The sequence below is a fragment of the Camponotus vicinus genome, unplaced genomic scaffold (assembly GCF_025532165.1).
Source record: "Camponotus vicinus isolate PSW18456_S1 unplaced genomic scaffold, iyCamVici1.0 SCAF_9, whole genome shotgun sequence".
In the NCBI taxonomy this organism is placed as follows: domain Eukaryota; kingdom Metazoa; phylum Arthropoda; class Insecta; order Hymenoptera; family Formicidae; genus Camponotus; species Camponotus vicinus.
In genome coordinates this window covers 16,073,870-16,097,955 of record NW_028141981.1, presented here as the reverse complement: position 1 = coordinate 16,097,955, position 24,086 = coordinate 16,073,870, and the positions used below count along the sequence as shown (strand labels likewise).

The window sequence follows — 24,086 nt, the reverse complement described above, 5'->3', positions numbered from 1 at the left end:
GAACCAATTCACCAATCTGTCAAACTGTCAGCGTGGCGAGCACGCGAGCAACGCGAAAATGCCTGACAAGTGTCATATGGCTCAACGTCGGGCAATGATAAACTATTTTTAGCCACGTCAAGGAGACTCATTAACTGAAATAAGTTCGAGATAAATGAGAAATAAAACACCAAACTGTTTCGAAAGAATAAATTAATTCTCTTTTAAGACTCACCTTAACTTTAGCGACGTAGATGTAGTTTTCGTCGATCTAATCGCTGAACGATGCGGCAGAGTCTCGCGTTAATAAATGATGACAATGGCGACATACATATTAAACAACAAGATTTATTATCTGTATATACAAACGTTTACACACACATATCCATTTGACCATTTAATTAATCACGAAGCACGACAAAACATCCGTAGATAAAACATGTACGCTCTTCCAGACATTCGTGCGGATAGAAGGTAGTTTCTTCTTTTCTTTTCTTCGTCTTTAACTTTTCTTTTAAGGAAGGCTTCCGACAAGAGACAGGGATCTGACGAGGAATCTTTTAACGGCGGAAATTATTGTCTCTGTACACGTGATCGCGCTCGATCAACGACGTTCCAAGTATATATCACGTTTTCCTTAGAAAGAAACTAACGGCTACATATCTTATCCTTAGGTGAAAAACAAGAATAGGAATGTCGATGAGGGTGGAAGAGGAAGTCCTTAACGATATTTATTGTCTATTTACAAGCGTCGTTAATCGCGTTTACGACGATTTGGCGAGCATCGAGGAACCCGATGCGGGCGGGGGATACAACGACGCCTTCCACTCCATTCTTATATACAGCTCTCTTGTACACGCAAACTCCTCGTGTAAATGTCATGGGTGCGATGCACCGGCAACGTGCTGGGTCGTATCGGACTTAGACCGCTCTCGTTCCTCTCCGCATAACCGTTCGGATAGATCCACGAGTCCTTGGCGTGCAGCACCGACGCGGGCGACGGGTAATCGAGATCCTCGAAGCACCTGAAGGCATCCTTTGCTCGCTCGGACTTTAGCTTACCGGACGCGTAGCTCGGCTCGAAGATGTCCGGCCGTCTCTCGACGGCCTTGCTCGGTATCACGTCCGGATCGTCATCCGGCAAGGATTCCCCCGTATTTATTCGCTCCTTCAGCTCGTCTCGGTGAACCTCGTTCATCGCCGGCGGTGTCGTCGGCCGGTTATCCTTACCTTCGTATTGCGACCTCTCCGATGTTGGCGCAGCCGACACCGACTGCGTCGGCTTCGTCGTCTGCGACGGATGGTTGCGACGATACAACGTCAACGTTATCCCGACAATCAGAATGCAAATGGCGGTTACACCGCCGGCGAAGAAAGCCACCAGGAGGCTGTAATCGGGCGTCTCGTCCGAGATCCCGCGACCTGGGGAAAACAAGCGTGAAACGTGATTCGCGTAGGAGCATCTCTAATTATCTCTAATTCTCAATGTTTCGATATTGGAATATTACTAGATGTATTTATAGTACTTTTAAGATAATAGAATAGATAGATTTGCAGAGGTAAAACTTCACGTATTTGAAATGTGAGAATGAATTGGCGTAATTCCTCCCCTGTGAGGAACTATTATATTTTTTCCTCTATTTTTTCCCTAATGTCCGACATTTGCACGGAGAAAAAGAATTTTGTTGACGCAGCGTTTACTGCGTACTCGCTGCGAAAATGACCAATTTTGTTAACCAATTATTTGATATTGTGATAAAATCTGTTTTGTTGATAAAATAGAAAAATTTTATAAAGCAAATTTGTTCATAAAAACATGAATTTGCTGCTCAAGCAAATTAAATTTGCTCTGTTATACTAAAATGGTCTATTTCTATTGAGTGCATTTTGCTATTGCAGTCAAAATAAGAATCAATTTGTAGCAAATTGTAACCAAATAATTTATTTACGTAGATTCAACAAAATTACTTTCAATAAGTAAAATTAGTATTAATATCAGATAATTTAACATTAGGTTTTACACGCTTTATAATTAATAAGTGTGAATATTAAAAACATTTGTAAAAAGCATTTTTTATCGATTCTACTGTTGGTTTAATGTAACTATTATTATCCGCGCAACTTTGTTAGTTTATCCAATGACGATACTTGCGAGATGAACATGAAGCAAATATTATTGATTGTGTCAAGTTAGTTTTGGACCATCGACAGTGTGCGCACGTCACAATTCGATAATTAAGCGGCAATCAGCCACATCGGATTAGTGCGTAACGATGGGAACGCATCCAAACGTTTTCTTTTTGTATTCCGCCGAATCGATTTCCATTAAACGGCAAATTTCGTATCGGCAATTTGCGTCGCAAGGGACGTATTTTACCTCCGGTGCATTACGGTTCTTTAACATTACATGCAGCGAAAATCCATACGATGCAAAGTAGTCGTACACAGTGCAAGAGACAAGACCGATATGTTGCTGATAAGCTCAATTTTTAAAATTACAGAGAGATGGCAAAATAAATTTAAAAATTTGTAGAGTTGGAAAAATGTACTTTGCACAGATTACGCTTTTATTTTTTAATACTTGCAATGTTGAGTTTCAAACTTGTCAAAATTATTTTATAATATTCCTTCTAAAAAATAATACTTTATAATATTCCTTCTAAAAAAATTCCTTAAATAAAAAATCGCTAAAAAGGCAAAATCTAATTTTCCACTGATTGTATGTAGTATACTCGTCACAGAATTAATAGCTGCCCGTTGCGCGCAGAACGTGTAATTTCCTAGGATGTATTCGTGTATTCTTAGCCGGCAAAGAACATTCGTTCTCATCAGGATGGACATTCGAACTGATGACGACATCAACGGTAGCGTCCGGTGGCGGTATTCGTCCCGACGTGTCCGGTAAACGAGATTCGCTTTTTCCGTGTACTTATTGGATCACGGAGGAAACGCAGGCAGCTTCCGGAAGCAAAGATTAAGAGGCAAGCAGAGGATCGGGTTCGCGGACGGAGATGGCCAGGCTCTTTGGAATTCAGAAAACGCCTCGGTTCGTTAGCCGAAAGGTCTCTCACGATCGCGTGCATGTCTATGTGTATATGTGTGTGAACGCACACGTATGTACATCGTAAGACACGTACACGAATATACAGTCGAGAACCGGAGACACGAACGCAGTTGTGTCCATCATCCGAGAATGCTGGAAAACTCCTTTCCTTCTCGTCGCGAGCGTTTCGCCATCACCGTTAAGAGAGAATGCTTGCCACCCCTGTGGGAACAGCCGTTCGAAGGGGATTGGCGCCAAGGGTTTCGGAACGTTTGACGGGTTTCGAGCGATTCTCGATACGCGATGGTGGTAGAGATGCATACACAGTCAAGATCCAGGATGAGCTCTCGCCACGATCGGGGTAACATCCGTGTAAGCGTGCGTGCATGCGTGCATACAGCGATATACACACACCTAGTTGTACACACACGTTTCCACACACCGGAACCCGGCGTGCGCGAGCCGGCATGAATAAACCATGAGGATGGAAATTAAAGACGATAAATGCAGTTGGAATGAGGCAGCGTCGAGGAAAGGGACTTGGGCTTTATGGGATTTTAATTCAAGGTTCGCTGATAGAAACGAGATACATGGGAAGAGAGAGAAGTAGAGGGGAACAGCGCTTTCTCGAAAGTGACGAATTCGTGTAATTGCGTCGACAACCTTCGACGGAAGTTGTTGATTAGTAACATCGACGAGCAACTTGACATCGCACTCCCATCGCAGATTAATATTTAATCGAGGTCTCTCCTGTATCACACGTGCTCTCGATGGTAGAAATGTCGCAGCAAATCTCGATTCCGACGACTCGAATCCGAAATGAATTTACCCGCAAAATCTGAAAGACTTATCGTCGAGATAGAGGAGATAACCGAAGTAGCGAAATACATTTATCAAATATTTCAACGGTGTTTCAATCGCGAAAGTGAAATCCACTATTATTAATATGTTACAACATGAAAAAGATGATAAATGTACAAAATAAGGGAGTTAATAAAAGAATTTATAAAACTGTAATGAAGCAGTCGGCAAATTTTGTCGTATCGTTTTCATGCGACAACTTTTTAAAAATAAAAATTAAAAGAAAAAGCGGCAAACGTTTAAAATAAAACAGCGAGAATTTAAAGTCTCTGTGAATAAGAAATACGAGAAAGACACATTAAAGGAAGAAGCAAATTTCTTGTGGCATTTCGAAACTGGTTTAAATATGCATATAATTACAACGGAAATAAACAGGAGTACTTATACGACGTGTACAATTAACTCCACCGTGCAATTCGGTTTAATTAATTAAAGACTCAGTCAAACGTTTCGAAACTCTTCCAATGATATCGTTAACGCTTATTAACCCACCTCATTATTATTTCGCCTCTGATGTTAAGATTACGTAATGAAGGTACGAAGGTTAATCATGATGGGCAAACATTCTCTATCGACGTAATACAATCTACATACATTAAAGGCAATAATAATAACTTGAAATTATCCAGTAGAAAGATAGCTCAGAAGATATTCCCAGAATAAACTCAAGAGACATTTCATAATCTCTAGAGACTTTATTCAGAGAGTAAAATTTGTCGATCAAAGTTAATTCGTCTGCATCCAGCGAACATTCGCTTAAGTGGCTCGACCGTCTTAAGTAATTGACGAAGATACAAGTAATATTTGTATGAGACAGATAGAGTGATATAGATGAGTGATATTAGAGTGATATAGATGTACGAGATCGCGACTCCGAATTAAACTCGAGTTATAATTATATCATCAGAATCTCAAGCGGGACTTTAAAAGACAATAAAACTCACCAGTGGTATACATCGCTACTCCTTTGAGTGTAACTGGTTCCAAGACGACGGGATCGCTCCGACCCTTGGCATTGACGGCATAAAGATGAAGCCTGTAATTCCGACCTGGTTCTAAGCCGGGAACTTCGAAAACTGGACCGGATGAGCCGGATCTGTCGGTGTGATTCAGGTAGATGGTATTGGCATGATAAACGTTCTCCTCACTGTAGACCTCTAGCTCGTAATTAGTCAAGGGCAAACCACCGTCGAATCCCTCGGAGCACCTGACGATCAGCCAGTCCACGTCTCTCGAGTCGGTGGCTTTAAAGTCTTCGTGACCTGTTTCACATGAACGCACACATTTCGAGTTTAAGCTCCACTTCCCGAAGGAAGAAAAACACATCGAATCACTAGACCTAATTACTTTCGTATCGTTGCGGCAAAGCTCGATTAAAGGCGGTCAGCCCAAATTAATTGAATAATAATCTCAGCTAGACTTGCGTCAAATCAAATATATAACGCATATCAAAAAATGATAGAGTAATTAACAATGTCAATCAAGAGATTTGCATATCCAAACTAACTATAAATTCTCAGTTCATCACAAATCTAAACGAATCTCAGAGGCGACTTTTAAAATAAGTTTTACTCGAATCGCACATTTTATAAATTTTTATAAAAATCAAATTAATTAAACTCGAGAAACAAATAAAATAGTTTTTACAAATTTAGGGAAAAATATTATTTTTAAAATCCTAATTTCCTTAACAATCATAATTTCTTTATAAAATACTGCGTCCATTGTTCGATCAAAATAATTTAGAAGGAGAGATCTTGCTCGTATAAACACCGATAATCGATACCGAGAGACTAATTTCACGAACGTTTTCACGGCGATTGCGTCTTTCGAGGGGAGACAAGGAAACAAGCTGTTGAACGCAACAAGGGTATAAGGCGTCATCCACGATGATGGTCGGGCATAATGGCGCAGTTAGCAGGTCGTTGAAAGGGGACCCTCCCGGCTCACTTACCCATTCGATGCGCGTAGGGTCCGGTCGACTGTAGGGCTGTGCAGTCCTGCAAGGGGTAAGGCTTCCCGGCGACGATGATCTGAAAGAGACAGGGCGTCCTCTGTTCCCCTATCCGATTTTTCGCCCAGCAGGCGATCGTGCCATAGTCCATGTCATTCTGCGGTGTGTAATTCAGTCTGGAGCCGTGCCAGTTGTTCGTAATCATATTGAACGGTTTGACCTGGGCGAATCTGGTGGCCGGTACGCTCATCAGCTCCCCGGAGTTGTTGAACGTCCAGTGGAAGGTCGTGGGTGGCGGTTTCGACTGTACGCCGCAGACTAGCGCGATCGTTTCGTGCTTCAGGGCGCCAACCACTTGGGTGGAAGAGCCGTCCTTGCAGATCGGTGCGTCTGAAAATACGAAGGCGCCGGCTGGTAGATTCAATTTACCGTGGGGCACGTGGGCATCTCGGTGAGAAAAATAAGAGCTGTCCACCAACGCGTGGTTCACGATCTTCATTTCTCACGCGGTGAACCGATTATTGACCCGTTTCTATGTAAAAACACCATTTATCAGCGCCACCGAATATCGATAATGTCGCGATATGAAAGTGAATGTATTAATAAAATTAGAATAACGACATAGCAGAAGGATTCGAATGATGAATTAAAAATACTTTTGAAACCGAAGTTATCTCCGAGTCCCACGGATCGATTCGAAACAGAATGTACTTACACATCACCTCGAGGGTCACCGATCTGCTGGTAGATTTCCCTTCGATATTAACTGCCATGCAAGAATATTCCCCGGCGGAGGCTTTCGTCACGCTCTGTAGCACCAGCGATTGTCCACCGGGAAGAATAATCCCCGCGGTGGCGTTCTGATGTAACTCCTTGTTATCTTTGAACCAAAGTAGTTTGTAAGCCTTTGGATTGGCTCGTACGTCGCACTCAAAGTAGACATCGTCACCCTCGTTTATGTCGTTCGCCTTCAAACTGGAACCCAACTTAATGCTCACCACCGGCACGTCTGAAACCATCGAAAGTAGCGAGAAGCACCTCTCATCTCTCAGTTTCATACACGATTATTAAAATTATTAACAACAAAGGATCAAGCTTTCTATTTCGTTCTTTAAGACTCTAATAAAAAGCCTTCCAAATTTTAATTTATTAACAGAATGGAGATAAGCATTCGAGAGATTATTGCTTACAATAAACAATCAGAGGCCACTTGTCCTCCAAGGCACTGTTAGGTACCACGGGATTTTCCGCCCTACACGTCAGAAACTTTCCATCGTCCTCGATGGTCGCCACGTAACTTAACACACTTCTCGTGACGTTCGGATTATCTGCGAACTACGAAGAACTCAGAATCCACGCCGCCGCGATACAAATGTCATCGCTTCCCTTATGTCAAACACGATAACCGTCCGTTTGCAAAAGATGTACTCACATTTCTAGCCATATGTTTGACTTGATGGGCTCCTTTCCACCAGGTGATCACCGCCTCCGGTCTAGAACCCCAACTGATACATTCGATCTCGTAGGTTCTTAACGCCGACAAATGCAATCGCTTATTTGTAATATTGACTATCAGCGGTTTCACTGAAAAAGAATCATTTTACAGTATGTACAATTTGATGTAAAATATTCCATTTTCTTAATTCAAACAAAAAGTTATACATACACATTATCGAGTCATTAATTTTAACAATAAACATTAATAATAAAAATAATGATAGGATTAATATAATATAATAAAACAGGATTAATATAATATAAAACGAAAATACACATGTATGTATAGCGGAAACTCAAATAAAAAGTTATTATAAAAATTATATTATTATAATTTTTCATAATTATTTCAAATACAGTTTTATTTAATTAACATAATTACTTACAGTTCACATCCAAAATGATTTCAGAAGTCTCAGGCAATATAAGGTGAGTATTGCTCGCCATGCAAATTAGCCTCGCCTTCAGGAAATCTCTGGTGACCTTTTGTACCAGCCGATTTATCGTTATATCCTCATGCTCCTGCGTATACGAGTCGTCTAAAATCTTGCCTTTGAAATGCCACGTGACCTTTGGCGGAGGTGACCCTCCGATCACCTCGCACAATAAGGACATCTCGCTTCCTTCGTTAAACGGTTGCGGTATTTTAGCCAGACTCCTGCTGGCGCCGGTATATATCATCGGCTTTTTCGGCGGCACTGTGTCAGCAAATTGAATCTCGATTATAATATTTCGTTTCTGTGATATCGACGCGCACGATATCGCATTATACGCCTGATCTCCTTGTCACTTTATCATGCGAGATCAATTACATTCATTATAAATCTATACTCTGGTAAAATAATACAATAATTATACACACGTGTACCATTCCATTATTCACGAACTGATTTAAAACTATATCTCTGTGTATATTCGAGCAATATTATTAAAGCTTTAGTATCGCGAAATCGTTGCAGCGGATAGCGACCCTCAATAAAATGAGAATTAACACGTAATAGCCGATGCTTTGATTTCCTTTTTTCCACCAGCACGCCGGTAACTGTAGATGAGATTAACACCTGTTGAACCAGTATTATGACGTTCAATTAATTGATTCGAAATGGTATTACATCGTTCTTATGATTAAACGCACGATGACTCGATGTTGTTTGTTCATGTAGCTCGCTGGAACCGATTCAACCGCGTCTTTCGACTTTGTAACTTTATTTCATCTCGCAGCTTTATTTCCATCTGACTTTTTCATATCCAATCGTTGCGCAGAAGCTTAAGGTTGACAAATCAAATTATTTCTCTGATTTACTGATATCGTTATCACGGTTATGCATTCGCGTGCATATATAAGGAAATAAATAATACAAAAAGATATAATACCAAATGAATAAATCACGAGTAAAATGGAAAAGTAGCCGTCCATATGCGCCGTTCAATTAAAATCTCATAAAGCAATCTGCCCGCCAACGTCGCTCGATAAGCCGCAATTTCGCATCGTAAAATGCGACATTATGTCACAATAATAAATAATTGGAAAAGTAATGAATTATTAATCCCATAGGAGCACTTTTGAGATCTCGACTCATTATATGCATATCTACACTTTGTTCTTAAATATTTTGTTATTTTAATTATTAATTACTTTGCCAATCAAAATAAAAAAACGAGCAGATTATAAACGTTACATAGAAACATTATATTGCAATGTTTTACTCGTAGTAGATTATAATTACCGATTATGTTTAATTTTTATATTTCTTTGTTTAATAAATTTTAATAAATCACTATTATTAAAAAAATATAATATTAAATTATATAATATTCAAATTTTCCATTTTTATGCAAAAACGTTATGTTATACTTTATAAAATATAATATTAAATTATATAATATTCAAATTTTCCATTTTTATGCAAAAACGTCATGTTATACTTTATAAATTTTATTTAATTAATAATCATTATATTTTTGCATATCACAAAAAAATCACGATAATTTTTAAGCATTATTATCCTTTTTAAAAATAGATATAAATTTATAGCAGACCTACACATATAATCAAAATATTTATTGGAGATATCAAACAATTTCAAAAATCATATTTAGCATAAATTCTCCTAGGATTAACAAGTATAAAAGTAGATTGTTCCAGCTTTCGCCGAAAAACTCACCTATGACTGTAAGATTAATCTTTTGATTCTTCGTTGGACTATTCTTGAAATCCACTCTGCATCTGTACACACCACCATCCGTGGACTCCAATGGATTTATCTGCAGCTTGGCGGGCTTTACGTCCGTCTTCATAAGCGCCCTTTCACCGAACACATACGGATCCGACCAAAGCTTCGGCTGAGCTATCTGTTTCCCTCGAGCGTCCATCCTGTATATCGGTCCGCCGTCCCTTTCATCTTTGTACCAAAATACCATGATGACCGTCTCGTCTTTGGTAGGCGGATCGATGTCGCAGGGTATCTGAACTTTGTGACCGGCCACTGCATTAATGTCTAATATCGGCACTGAAAAGTACAGGAAAGCGACAGAGTTATCCTTACAAAAGGATACTATTTTCTTTGAGTTATCTTGACATTCGCTTTGTTCCATATTTTGCCGAAATTTCTCCTCCAGTTTTTTTTTCGAACTCCACATGCTAATTCAATTAATCGATGATTAATTTTAATTGATGAATAATGATTGATTTTTTATCCGAATTACAGCTGTAATTCGGATAAAAAGACTTGTCTCTTATTATGCAACAAATTATTATCGTGAGAAAGTTCTCTGATGTAAATTTCCAATTGCGGTTGAGCAATCGCAACGGATTACAGACACTGTACACGTGACGCGACAATTCTCCAACGGAATACGCGTATTTTTAAGCAAGCGGCATTGTCCCGCCGCGTCTCTGCGGCTACGCTAACCGGGGCCCTGTCTGATAACAACACAACCATACGTTTTCTCGACGAGACCGCAAATTTGGAGTTTTAGTAGTCACCGTTGGCGCCGATCGAGTTACTGCAAATTGGTCGAACGTCGAACCGGGCGGACCGAAGCCGGAATAGAGCGTACATACACACGCGTACTGTACACCTCGCATATTGTACACCTACGTGAACCGCGTGCACGCGAGGTCGAGGGTAGAGAGACAAAAGTTGCCGCGCGGTGCACGCAGATGAATCGCGCACAACCGAATGAACCCAATTAATCGGTCTACTTGTCGATTTATAGCGGCGCCCTGTGTGGTTGACGCCGTCAGTCGTCGGGCGCGATTTTATTGGCTTTCATAGTCGTCTCATCAATCGTGCCGGCGCCTAACATCCGTCTGGCCGACCGCGATCTCGTTATCCTTCCCCCCTTTGACCTTAGACGTAACGAGTGCCGAGAGAATTACCTTCGAAACGGGCATCGTCGACCGCCGCCGGAGATTAATTGAGCGCGAGCGCGAGCGCGGCCGACATGTATCGACTTTTTTCACTGTGAGAGTCAACGCCGGGCGCGGCGAGTGAGGAAAAACGTGGCTTGGCTTAGCCGGCGCATAATTTCAAATTTATATCGAGAGAGTTAAATCTGGTCCATTGATCGCATATAAAATGGTTTTATAAAGGAGTTTTATTATACGATTATTTTAATTAATTATTAATCGATACGGTTAGAATTTAAGTGTCACTAGCTACTTATTTAGCAATTATTTCTCGATATCCAGCGATGCATCAAATCGGAGCAAATTTTCTCCGAAACTATTCTTATTACTAACTCGAATAAAATCGGATTTTTGTGTTAATAGAGCGCAATCGATTATTCTCTCGCGTCATGACTCAAACGCCGACCGCGTCCAAATTCCGGATGCGCTAGATGACATAAGCTCTGAGATTCATCACGGACGATAGCAGTGTTAATGATACGATGTAATTAATGCCGGGTGATGAATGGCCGTACGCATGGAGCAACTCGTTAACAACGACAACGAGCACGTGGCTCCGCTTTCGCACCTTTGCCCTCCTCTAATACGTGACTCTGAATATTCACATGACGAACGCGCTCGCTCGCATATCGTGGGCGACGCTAAAGTTATACACCGAGTACAAAGTGCGCAAAACAATTATCGCGTTATCATGAATAAAAAAGGAGATATGCTGCATAAACATTCGTGCCAAAAATAAACGATGCGATAAGTTTCACGACGCGAGATGTCATAACTTTCCAAGCGCAAGCGCAACTTCACCGAGAGCGCGGATTTGCAAAAATTACTGCGGCACGTTCAATATTTAGAAATCGCGACGTTAATGACTGCACGAACATAATCAGTCGCGAATATGCTAATTAGACATTACGAAAGAAAAGGATTATTATATTTAACAGCGATTAAAACGTTGATCGCACGTCTTATTACCTCGTTAAGTCCTCTCATGAACCCCGCAAATTGATGACTTAGACAATGAGCCATCGATAGACTAGACGTACATATATAGCGGCGCTTATGTATTCCGTATGTGCACCTACGTGTGCGTCGCTCTCTCGCACGTGTATCACGTTCCTCGAGAGAGCGTGGCAAATATCCGTTTCTCGGGTAACGCGAAACACATACGGATCCCAGAGTAATTATTCAAAGCAAACACGAGCATCGTCGTGGATCGGTAATACATCGCATTACTCGCGCCGTGTATACACGGGACCGGTGCATACGATTTAAACATGCTGCTAGGAACGGATGCGAAGTAGCGGATGCGCGGATTGGCGAACGGATCAACATTGTCGGCGCTCCCCCGATAACGCCGATTTAATAATCGATAATTTACGATCGCTGAAATTGTAATTGATCGTCGATGTTGTGTCTTTGCTCGTTCTTATCTTTGCCGCGTGATTGTTTCAGTGAAAAAAAATTCTCTCTCGTATTCAAAATGAAATATACGAGAGATAAAAGTTGGATCTGGTATTTTTCATAAAATATTAAATTATTTCGATTTCTCCTTTTATGAACTCGAACGTATGATGATGAAGCAATGTGTTTTTGCCAACCATTTTCTAAAAAAAATTAAATCTCTCTCGTATATAAAATAAAATATAAGGGAGATAAAAGATAGGATCTGGTATTTTTCACAAAATATCAAATTATTTCGATTTCTCCTTTTATGAGCTCGAATATATTATGATGAAGCAATGTGTTTTGCCAACTATTTTCTAACACGCAAATTCAATTTGCACCGCGACCACTTTGCAATTTGATAGTGCGAGACTTGTAATTTGATCAAAGCACCGCCTGTAAACATTGCGGGCGCGCAAATGTAAAAGCGACTTCTTCCCTGTAGATTCAGGCATCGCTGACAAACTGACGACTTCGCAAACATGCAGAAGGTAGAATCCAACACACACCGGGAAGCGACAACAAGAAAGTAGGTGGATGGCGGTTCGAGGATGTACTGGCGTGAGTCCCGGAAATTGTATTTCGCATATTTTCATACATTCGCGCTGAATATGGTAGAACCGAGCAACCGAATAGAATGGAATTTCCTACGTACAATATGTGAAATTTCGAGCGATATTTTCGTCGCCGATAAAAATAGAAGGACGAATGTCTCACGTTTGATAAGAGTCGAGGATCGCCAAAAAGCTAAGACTATTAATCTTCAATTAATCGCGTATTCTTGCGTACTCACGCGAATCCATAATGATCAAATAATCGGTAATTTCGCGCACGAATACCGAGTCATCGTACAAACACAAAGCGCAACTTTTCTGCCAAGATAAATGCACTGGGAAAACTTTGACAAAATGCTCTTTACGTACTTTCTCAAGCCCTTAACTCCGCCAGAGGGAGAAAAGATCGAAAATAGGAACATTGAACGAATATTCCATTTCTCGATAGCCAGAATTGTCGGGTACCACCTTTCGTTTTCTTGAATATGCCATCAACTTGACCTAGTTTCTGTAGTATAAACAGTATGCGAGTGCGATATGCAAACTTTAATACGAGAAGAATATAAAGACATTTAGTTTATTTCCAAACACTAGAATATGAATCCTGATTATATGAAATTAATTAAATGAGTCAAACAACGTCGTCAATTTGATATTTGTCTTTCGCGACCTAAACGATTTTCTTGAAGGAACAAATTATCAAGCTTCAGAGTTTGGGCTCTTATAAATTGTAGATTTCTCGAACAATGATCTCATTTGTCGTAGCAATTAAATGTCCCCTGAGGATACAAAAAATTTTGTGTACATTTCTCCATTCACAACTTCGTCAGAAAGATAAATTCATCGGCGTTTGTAGATGTTCTAATGAAGACATGATCGATCTCATTATAAGAAGAACATAAATTTTGCTTATTTATAACAATTATTATCCCTGCCAACTATTTAACTTTGTAACGTCAGTAACTCGTCCGGAGCGTGTAAACACCAGCGATATGCAAACGTGGTACCGGCTCCTTTACCGCCGCATCCGGGAAAACGACGTCACGCCGCCCCCGAAACCGCCGACTGAACAAACACATGCTGGTATGACGAAGAAGGCAAACCAAGGAACAAAGATGAGAGAGAGAGAGGAAGAGACAAATGGATGTATGTACATACAGGGAAAACAAAGTAGGTAAACCAGAATCAGACTTGGTAGGGGAAAATTAGACGGAAGTAGATGAAGCGATAAAAGTATGGCGGACGCGTGGAAACAGGACAAATAGACGTATCGATGATGTGAGAGAACCAATTTGTGGTAAATTATTTAACAAGCTCATTGCACGCGGATATGGCGAACGAGGAAACCAATGGCGGTTTGTGTACCTTTAGCCACTAGCCTCGATGTTTATCGTGTGCTTGTTACAATAATAATGATAATAGGCAACAAACATGCGGTAAGGTGTAAACGTGCGACAAAATTTGCGGTTTAACTGGCACACTATGGAACATGTGTGTGTGAAAATGAAGAAAGCGAAGAATGCAAGGGAAGAGAAGAACGATTCATTACATGATTCTGCATTTCGATAGCTCGATCGGGTTTGGAAGAGCGAGAAATTCCTGAAACTGGAGCACACATTGCGTAATTTGCCACTATCAGAATTCCCAACGTTTTGCGACTTCGTACAACACTTCGATAAAGTCCCGCCGCGAGTCCACGTTTGTCGGCCAATAAAATCAAATTGCATCCGACGAAAATGCAAAATCCGAACGCAAAATATTCCAGAATATCGCACGTTGATTATGCTACCGTTTTGTAAGTTCCTAGAATACGCTCTCTGAAATTGAAAAAGAAATGAGCATTTGCATATCGCATACTTTCTTTTATCGAATCGGACGGTTCTCCTTAAAAATTCAAACGCGTGGTAAAAATTAATTCAGGTTTGTAAAAATATACCGAGAGATGACATAACGTATTCCATTATTCTCATCCGCTTCAACCTCAATATTTAATGCTTCGCACACTGTTTGTGCTCAAAGTTGTCGAGTTATGACACAATATTGAATTTTATGATGAATCAAGCGTGCAACTTTTTTCCTCGTCTCACCACGCCATATAACGTGTACTACAATGGTGCGCATCACGTTTCCAACTTTAGACCAAAGGACATATATGTCTCTTTATACTTTAATATACGGCTAGTAACGTTTCGTATTGTGAGCACCGCAATTCTGTCGCTGAAGTAAAAAACATTGCATTATAAAGATTCATGCTACTTGCTGAGAAGAATAAGGCGCGGTTTATTACTCTCTAAAGGATACATTTTTCTAGACAAAAAAAAAGTTTGTAACCTTATCATCATTTTTCACATTAAAGTTATTCTTCCTTCACCCTCTCTTGATCGAAACACGTACATTGTTTCGCTAGAAAATATTTGAATCGACTGTGATAATTAATTATTAAATTAAATTAAATTATTAAATTAAACTAAATATTAAATAACATGTCGCGTACCTAGATTCTTTTGCTGGATGTCATATTGCTAAATTTAAATAAATCTTTGCGACACAAATATCTCTTTCTTTATTTATAGTATATATGTATCATGATTCTAAATAATTAATTCAACTGTAATATTTTCTCTGAAATCAACATTCAAAATTTAAAGCACCTTCTTGGACTAGAAAGAAAGCATTGTAAGAACGTCAATCTAATATGACTGAATGATAAACATCTAAGACTTCTTTCATGAACCAATATTCAAATATTATGTTTCCTTACATTTACGATCAGGCATATGCTCAAGATGTTGCATTTTCTCTTATGTAATAGCATGACAAAAAAGAGACATCAAATAGACGTAAAAATGGCAAAAGAGTGACAAGAAACAGTTATTGTATCGATCTAAACAGAACGAAATATAATAACGACGATCATCAAATCAAGTACGGTAAAATGGATCATCATGTAATTACGATAAATTATTATGCAGGATGAACACGCGAAATTACGCGCGCACTTGTTGCGAACAAGATGCGACAATACGTTTTGACGTTTTTACAAATCAAATTATGGTGCAGCAACTAACACACCTCACTGACGTACACGTGTATCGTTAACGTGATGCTTCCACCGCGGAGGCAATTACGTTTTGCTCGCTTCCGAAAATTTGGTGCGCCGGCGTAATCCCTGAAATTACATGCCACGAAACGGTAGCGACGTTGTCTTCGTTAGAAATAATCCATCGTGTTGCACGTGGAAGACTGGCACGATATACCGGACTCGAATTGTCAATTCCAGTCATACACGTTGCCTTTACATTCGACATTATACACAGCTGTTGCATACACTGAAGCTATGTTTGTCCAATGTGATAGCCACGGAACTGTTGGAACAAAGCGTATATATTTTATATACACTGGGATACGTATCATCTTTTCATTTATCTTGAAATGGAAAAAATTGCAATTTACTTAAGAACGGAAGCTCGTCGCAAACGAATATAAAAACAAAATTTCTGAACAAATTAAATTTTCTTTTTCATTGATAAAAATTTGACCTGTGCATGTGAACGAATATAAACATTGGGCAATTTTTTCTCTATGAAATATCGAACGTAAAATATAATTGCATTTATAATAACAATATAATATCGAATTCCTCTTTATAGTTGCGATAAAAAATCATTGTCCTCGCGTGCATTTGCTTTCTAACGTATCATGCACCAGCACGTGTATAATGAAGCAATCGAAAAAATGAATGATACCGTGAGAGAGCTAAAAAATGGGAGCAAGAATAATTTAAGGGGATAGAATATCGCGTGTGATACAAGTGGAAATATGCAAGGTGCGAGGCAAAACTGTGGAAAGCGACACGAGAAGCATCGAAAGGCGAGAAGAGCGGATTATTATGCGGGATAGCGTATGTATGAGAGGAGCGGGAGAAAGGGGGAAGAAATAACTTCTCGGAGCAGGTGCGACAAAACCGGTCGCATCTTCGCGCGCTACGCTGTATTTACTCGCTTCCAGATAGGCAGTTACCTTTCCGTTTACCAGATATTCGAGTTTCATCGAGCACATAGGTATCTCTTTACAGAAGCAAGGCGGCAAAAAAGAAATCCCCGCTGAGCATCGAGCGTATCGTTGGAAATAAACTGGAAAGAAAGTGTTGCTAACCGCAGCGAAAATTCGCACGCGATTATCGCGTAGAGGAAAAATGAATATCTCGTTTACGCAAACGCACATTCAACTTCCAAGCTACTAATCACCACTTTCAGCGACGTTAATGTTAATCGTAGTTTAACCGGCGTCCGTAATTAAATTAAAATTAAAGTTAACTGATGATGGCCATAAGTGACCTATAGAATAGTATCTCGCTTGAAATAGTATTACTCGTATAGTCTCGGAACGAGGCTATTTCGTATAAGATTCTGCGCGGAATAATATAAGTTGCATCTATCATCGAGGTCAAAGAACGAGGCAAAGAAAATCCAACAAAACCTAGACGCCACTTCGTTGCATAATGGGTAGAGAATCAGATAGAAACGAGCTCCTCCTTCCTCTCGTGAACAATGGAGCCTGTCGCGAAGGAATATAGCGGCTGTACAATTGTTTCGAGGATACCCCTCGGATTTTAACGATTCGGGCCGGCCGGAAAGGAATCGTGCTACTTTCGTGGGATCGATGCCAGCGACGCAGTGTTCCTTCCGCTCGGAAGACTGTGTTGGTGGCCAAGGAGCGTATAAGGATCCGAGCATTAGAGGACGACCCGATGCTTGGCTGGCCGTCGGTCCGAATGAATCCAGATCCGCGGGATAAAATGAAAGAAAGCAAGGAGATTTCTGTGTCTCGCTTCCGCCAGCCAGCTCTTGCGGTCACGCGTTCGCAAAATCGTGCCGTCACTTTCCTTCGTCTATCTATCTATCTCATCCTCCGCTTCCTTCTTTTGCTCTCTGTTTGCCATGTTCGCTTATATTCTTCTTCTATTTCCTCTCCTTTTTCCTTCAAGACTTCAACGTTACTTCGCTAGATTTCTTTTCTAGGCAACGTTTCCAAGACAATCGGCGGACTACGGACAATCACGCGAGCCAATCAGTCCCGCATTGAGTCCTGGGACTTTCTCCTTCGCGTCGCTCGCACCCTCGGATATGTGAAAAGAAGGCAAGATAGACGAAGAACAAAATAAAGAAATCCCGACGGGATCCTTTCGGACGGACCGGGAAGCGGCTTTTTTCGAGTCACGCTTGGTGTTTTGCGGAGCAAAACCTTTTTGAGGAACGGATCGTGAAGAAACGGGAGATGGGGAAAGAGATACGAGAATTAATAAGAAGACAACCGAGATCGCGTGGAACCGCGAGTAACGACATACGGAGGACGATCGTTGCTGAGGAGTTTTTCGACCGCAATTTCGCGTGACGGCGATCGCATTAGGAGAGAGGCGACCGACATTAGCCCGACAGAGAATTATCGAGGTCGGCGGCACGAGAGTCTTAAGAGTTCCTTTGTGGAGTATTTTTTTATTGCAATCGCGCGATTGTACGTGTATCGGGTGGCGATCCACGTAGGGTGATATTCCGCTCGTGAGAAACCCATTAGCCGCGTCGCGACATTTGCCACGGACGAGAAAACGTGGGGGACACGATCTGTAATCTATGGATTATACGCGATTCAAATGAAATTGCTCTATATCTCCGATGAAACGGATCGCCAGCAATGGAAACGGTATCTTCTCTCACGCAGCACGCTGATTGCCTATTAACCTTCGCCAACGATTTTATTCAAACACCTGTTCGCCGATCTAGACGACGGGGCGTAATTAGATGAACGCGCGTTCGCGCGGTGATCAACGATTAATTATTTGCCATGTCGAGACGACGAGCGGAGAGCGAAGGAGAAAAAACGACGATTTGTGGCCATTAGTTTAGGAAAATCAACCAGGTTGCGACCTTTCGCTGACTTTTTCCTCGGCGATCCACAGAGATAATCAGTCGGAGTCCGCGCTCTTAGATGCGAATCTATCCACGTTATCCTTTCCTTCCACCCTATCGCTTTTACCAGGAAAGAGACAGAAAAAAAGATTTCTTCTCGACTAGAGCGACTTTATCGCTCGAGTGGTCGCGCGTTGGAATTCAGGAGCTCCCAAATAACTCGGGGCGAGATTATGATCAAAGAGGTTCTCCCCTGTGCGAGATCGTTTAAAGAACTTTCGGGCTCGGCGAGAGAGGAGTTTTACGGGAATTACGACTTAGCGCGCTTTATAAGTAAGTAACGGCTCTTCGAGGTCGAGGCGGGGGCGGGAATCGCGGAAATGTAATTTGCCGCCAACGTTCGCGCGAGGACGTAAGGTTTCGCAGTTGCTCCCGACGAATTCGCGCGTACGATATCGCGTCGCTTACGAGGCGAACCTAGGGGACCCGATAAATGCAAAGCAATAATGACGTCACGTGCACAAGGTAGGTTCATAAGGTCGAGGGCTTCTTGCTTCCCCTATCTTTCGCCCTTATTGCCTCGCTTTTTGTCGGAGTGCGCCACGCCCGCGTATCGCATATGTTCCCTATTATGTTTCTCTATCTCCTTCACAAATCTTGCGCGGTATACATGTTTTTCTTAGAGTCTTTTTTCCTAGTTTTCTATATATATTTACTATATATTTACGTCTGCAGGAAAAAAATTGTATTTGTACACAACGTGCGATCTAACTTTTAATTAGTTGGCGGAGTAAGCGCGGATACTTTATCGCGCCCGAAGTGCTTGCGAATTCTATTTATTAAATCCGTGCCGGATCCTATCGCTAAGCCAGATTGAAATTATGATTACGGTGTTCGGGAAAGAGTCGCAAGTTTTGTAACGCCACGTTAAAGGCTGGACATTTACAAGGATCGATTCATTTAATCAAAAAGGCTGCTGTTTGGCATACGGCCAAATAGGAAAGGCACGAAATACCGACGTAAGCCCGGACTATACTTCTTCTCGGGAGAAGGGAAAAGGAGAAGGGCGAGACTTTAATAATTCATCAAGATTTCTATGTAAAATTAGCGCTGTTAGTATTGAATAAATTTCACCGACTGCACCGCGCCATTGTAGCGTCGCCATCGTTCTCTGCATTATTCTAATTAGCTATAGAATGTAAACTCGGTACGTGCATAACATAGCGTAAATAATTGAAAACGCGGAGAGCGAGGCATTTTATGCAGATACGGCGAGACACGACCGGCCGATTATTTTCGACGATTAACGTAGTCGACAAATACGTCGCATGTAATATTTAATATCAATAATGTCGAAATCGTCGCATCCAGAAGAAGGTAAACTCCCTCGCATATCGGGGGAGCGCGTAAATAAATGAAGCGATTATTATTCGTCGCTTCCTCTTTGGGATCCGCGAGCTCGCATTATTATTACCCGAGAAATCCCGCTTAAAACAATGAGGGCTATTGCGCGCGACAAATCGCTTGTTGTGCATGCAAATCTCCGTTCACCATTGAAGCGATATTATAGACGGGCAAATAAATACGGCGTATGATATGTCGAATAATCAATAATCGAAGCGGAAATGTCGCGCGATGGGAAAGTCAGTCGAGCCGCGGTTATATTGCACGGTTTCACGTGTATCTCGCGTTTCAACGTGGCGCAACGAAATATCGGCTCGTACAACGAATTCTCATCGGAGGAATAGGTAATCAACGCATCGGGAAAAACCTCGGGAGGTTGCATCCGTAACAATGTCAGAGCATCGTGTTTGCATCGAACGTTCGGTGTTTGATTTATTATTGAAATCAAGCTGGTGAGACCAAACATCGTCGCAACGGGCCGCGTGGGATGTAACGAAAAGCAATATTGTTATGTATCTAAATGCAAATTTGTCTGCTTACCTTAATTACTAATCACAAGATGTTCTCGGATAAACGCAATGCTCCTACATATCATTTCGCTTTCCAATGAATATCGTAAATGTTGACTTGACATAAAATCTTATTTCGATATAAAAATTTATAATATTATTTAATTTAATAATTATTAAATTACAAGAAAAACGTTTATTATTCTCTAATTATAAAAACATGTATATCCCTAAAAATTAAGTTCCTTGCATCTTTTATTTTGATTTTATTTTTTCCAACGAATAGCTCTATCGCCAGAAAAGTTTCGCGGTAAAGTAACGCATTAGTCACTGCTCGTTGAAGCTCGCGAAAAATTTTCGTCGGTAGGTTCCTCGCCGCTAACAGGAAGTTTGACCGATCAGCTAGCTAGCCAGCCGGCCAACCAACCGGCTTCGGGTCGTTCGTTAGCCCGCCAGGACTTTGAAATACCGCGGTTTCCTGTTTTTCTCGCTCTACACATATCGCCTGGCCGCGCCGACTTATTTCGCGTATCCAACCGAACATTGTACACTGCACCATTGTGGAAATAGTTTCCGCGTGTTTCTCCTCTCGTTCCTCTCGTTTTTATTCTTTTTCACCTTTTTATTCCTTTTTTTTATTCGCTTTTTCACCCCCAGCGCAACACTCTTTCCCTCCCACGTGGCTTTCGCATCTCGCTTTTCAAGGCCGGATATCCTTCTCTTACGACCAGTAGTCATCCAGCAGCCTCGAGTTCGTTCTCTCTTTCTCGTTTTTCCATCGCCGCTGGCTTTTCCTTTCTTTTCCGGCGCTACCGACCGAAGCCGCCGCGGAGCCGCCATTTACGCGAACATCCTCGATAATAAATCCCGTCGAGTGATTTACGAAGTATTTCCCTCATCTCTCTCGAGTACTCGCGAACCGCCTTCGGGACGCGTAGCCCTCGTACAGTTTGAAAATTAATAACGCTGACGGCGAGATGGGCGCTTTAACGAGGCTTTTATGATCCTGCGATTGCGAAATTAAATGTCGTGATTTCGATGACATATAATCATATACTCGTCGATGATTTTAACATGTCTTTTAACGTGAACCGCTTGTTTCTTTATATTAAATTTTCAAAACATTTACAGTCAAAAGTGTCATATTTTAGATTATTAATAATTAGCATAATGTAAGATTAATCTATATAGAAATATATCACTACTATATTTGATAATTTTAATAATTATATAATAGCAATTTATATAATATATCAATAATTTATTTTATCAGATATAAAATGCGAGACTACAAAATTCCAAGACTGAATAAAAAAGGCTTTCTGACAGAGAATTACTTATCAAGTGCGAAATACGTTTTGATGTTATTGACATATACGAATCACATCATAGAAGAAAGGAGAAGCAACGGAAGGGATTAATATCATGCATGTGTTTTTTTGTTAAACGTCGTTACGAAATGGAAGAAGTAATATGCGAGGCGGAAAATGACGTCGTCTGGCTTTTACGAGCCGGATGCGAGAAAATCGTGATATCAAGGAAGATGACATGATCCTGCATTACAAATAGAAGCCGTCCCGACATTGGTGCGCAAGAGACATAAGCGCAATGGCACGGAAACGAGAAGCTGCAACATGCGATGCGCGGAGCTTCGATGCAAGGAAACTCGTTGAACGATAGAACTTCCGATAACCAAAACTTTTATTAAAAATTGCCACCACACATTTTGCAACGTCTCTATATAATATCAATACCGAAATAATCCCTCATAAGCCTCCTATTTTTAGCAAACCTAAATTACATTGGATTTTTTCACAAGCTACGCTCGCGCTTTTCTTTCTTCGATCATGAAAAATGTTTATTGTAAAATAAAAACAAATTACATTGTATTATAATTCTATACTTAAAGGGATTAATAAAAAAGTTTATTCAAGTTTAAAGATTAAAGTGCTTAACATTGTAAATTTTAAACTCGAAGCAATTATTTTTCCTCATCTTTATTTTATTAATATTTTTATATTTAAAGAGCGCATAATTTATTATAATTTCTCGATTCTTTAATATTCAAATAGTTCAATTTTAGAATAAATCTAACAAGACAATCTTTGTTCGCAAAAATATAGCTTGCTTTTAATCACATTTAATTTAAAAATTATATTTATTTCAACACATATTTTTCTCGAGAGAAAATTTACTCCAAATTGTACAAAGAATTATAATTAAATTTTGTCAGATAGATCGCGGAGCAACTTTATATATGCAAGACAAATGAATCGGTGACGATGCTTTAGGCAACTCTGGTATCCTTCCTAACTTGTATCAATATACTCGAGATAAAGCGGACAATTTTTGTGTAACATACACGCCGTGTATGTTTTACCCTGTACGATATAATTCGCAGGGTAAAATTACAAGTAGTAAAATCGTAAATCGCCAAATAAAAAGGTGAAGAAGAAACAGACAAGAGAAAGGAGAACAATACGGCATGGGAGAAAAATACGCCTTTTTCGACCGGCGTCACGTTCTAACTGCAATCGCGTCGCGGCTTTCCCGAATAGGGCGAACGTGTGCGCCGCCGGGTATACATGTAAACCTGGGCAAGGCGTCGTCGTTGCGCCCGGATGCGCTACCCACGCGAAGCTTCCGGTTATCTGGAGTCACCGATCGTTACCATGCATTTCGTAGCGAACGTTGAAACCCATTTTTTCGTCTTTTCTCTCTTCCTCCCTCTTTTTATATCTCTTCCTATCTCTCTCCCGTAACCCGCGGCGATATGAACGTGGATGACATCCCGACGGAGGGACGACTGACTGCGCTTTCTCGATTCCCATGGCGCTCTCGTTCTCTTCACGCAGCCGCCGCCGGCAGTAATTGCAGTTTCCTTTTATTTCGAGCCCGAGCTCAACATCCGCGGAATACTACCGCTTTTTACCCGTGCTTTATAAACTTTCCTCCCCCGCGTCTTCTTATAGACCGATATGAAGCTCGAGCTGGTGGTTCGCTGCGGCGCCAACCCCGGCAAAAGAATTTTAAGTTTCCATCCATCCAAGTTGCACTTTCGCGGAATTTCAATATCTTCGCCCGTAATGGACCGTTGCTACACGCACATTACGCTCCATTACGAGCACGCGGTTTACCACGAGAAGATCTGTAGGCGCATTCGATGCGACGAATGGCGGCTATAAATATCGGCTCCTAGGAATTTTGCTACGATTTTCAAATATACTCTTATTTCAAATCATTATCTCAAAAATTCATGTATATGTGTTTTTCGATAACGTGAAAAATCAATTTTGAATTTAAATGTATCTAAAAATAAATAAAAAGATAAGAAGATTCGAAGAAAATTGTGTGAACGCCGTATTTTTTAACTGCGATTAAAATTTATTAACGTCAATTATTGTCCGGCCATAATTCATGAAAAAAACTTCTCGTAAAAGAGATCTTACGAAAGATTTGTTTCGTCCATGCGCATGCATGGCAGCGAATGTACTTGCGTGTCGACGTGATACATGACATAGTTTTTA

The 24,086-nt window shown here is 40.7% G+C and overlaps 1 protein-coding gene across 2 annotated transcripts in view; it reads right to left on the bottom strand.

Annotated features, from left to right (window-relative positions):
* Positions 1-320: 320 nt before the first annotated feature.
* The window catches only part of LOC145977358 (neural cell adhesion molecule 2), a 29,019-nt gene continuing 5,253 nt past the window's right edge, over positions 321-24,086 (bottom strand). The window contains exons 2-9 of one of the 2 annotated variants that reach the window (XM_083109282.1): positions 9,500-9,844; positions 7,721-8,032; positions 7,270-7,421; positions 7,028-7,172; positions 6,553-6,846; positions 5,838-6,227; positions 4,828-5,145; positions 321-1,401 (exon numbers count right to left, since the gene is read on the bottom strand). In XM_083109282.1, coding sequence (XP_082965408.1) covers positions 815-1,401; positions 4,828-5,145; positions 5,838-6,227; positions 6,553-6,846; positions 7,028-7,172; positions 7,270-7,421; positions 7,721-8,032; positions 9,500-9,844 — 2,543 coding nt within the window. In that variant the 3' untranslated portion in view covers positions 321-814. Of the gene's footprint in view, positions 1,402-4,827; positions 5,146-5,837; positions 6,228-6,552; positions 6,847-7,027; positions 7,173-7,269; positions 7,422-7,720; positions 8,033-9,499; positions 15,088-24,086 lie in introns of those variants that run through there. The other variant, XM_083109281.1, reaches the window with a different exon arrangement.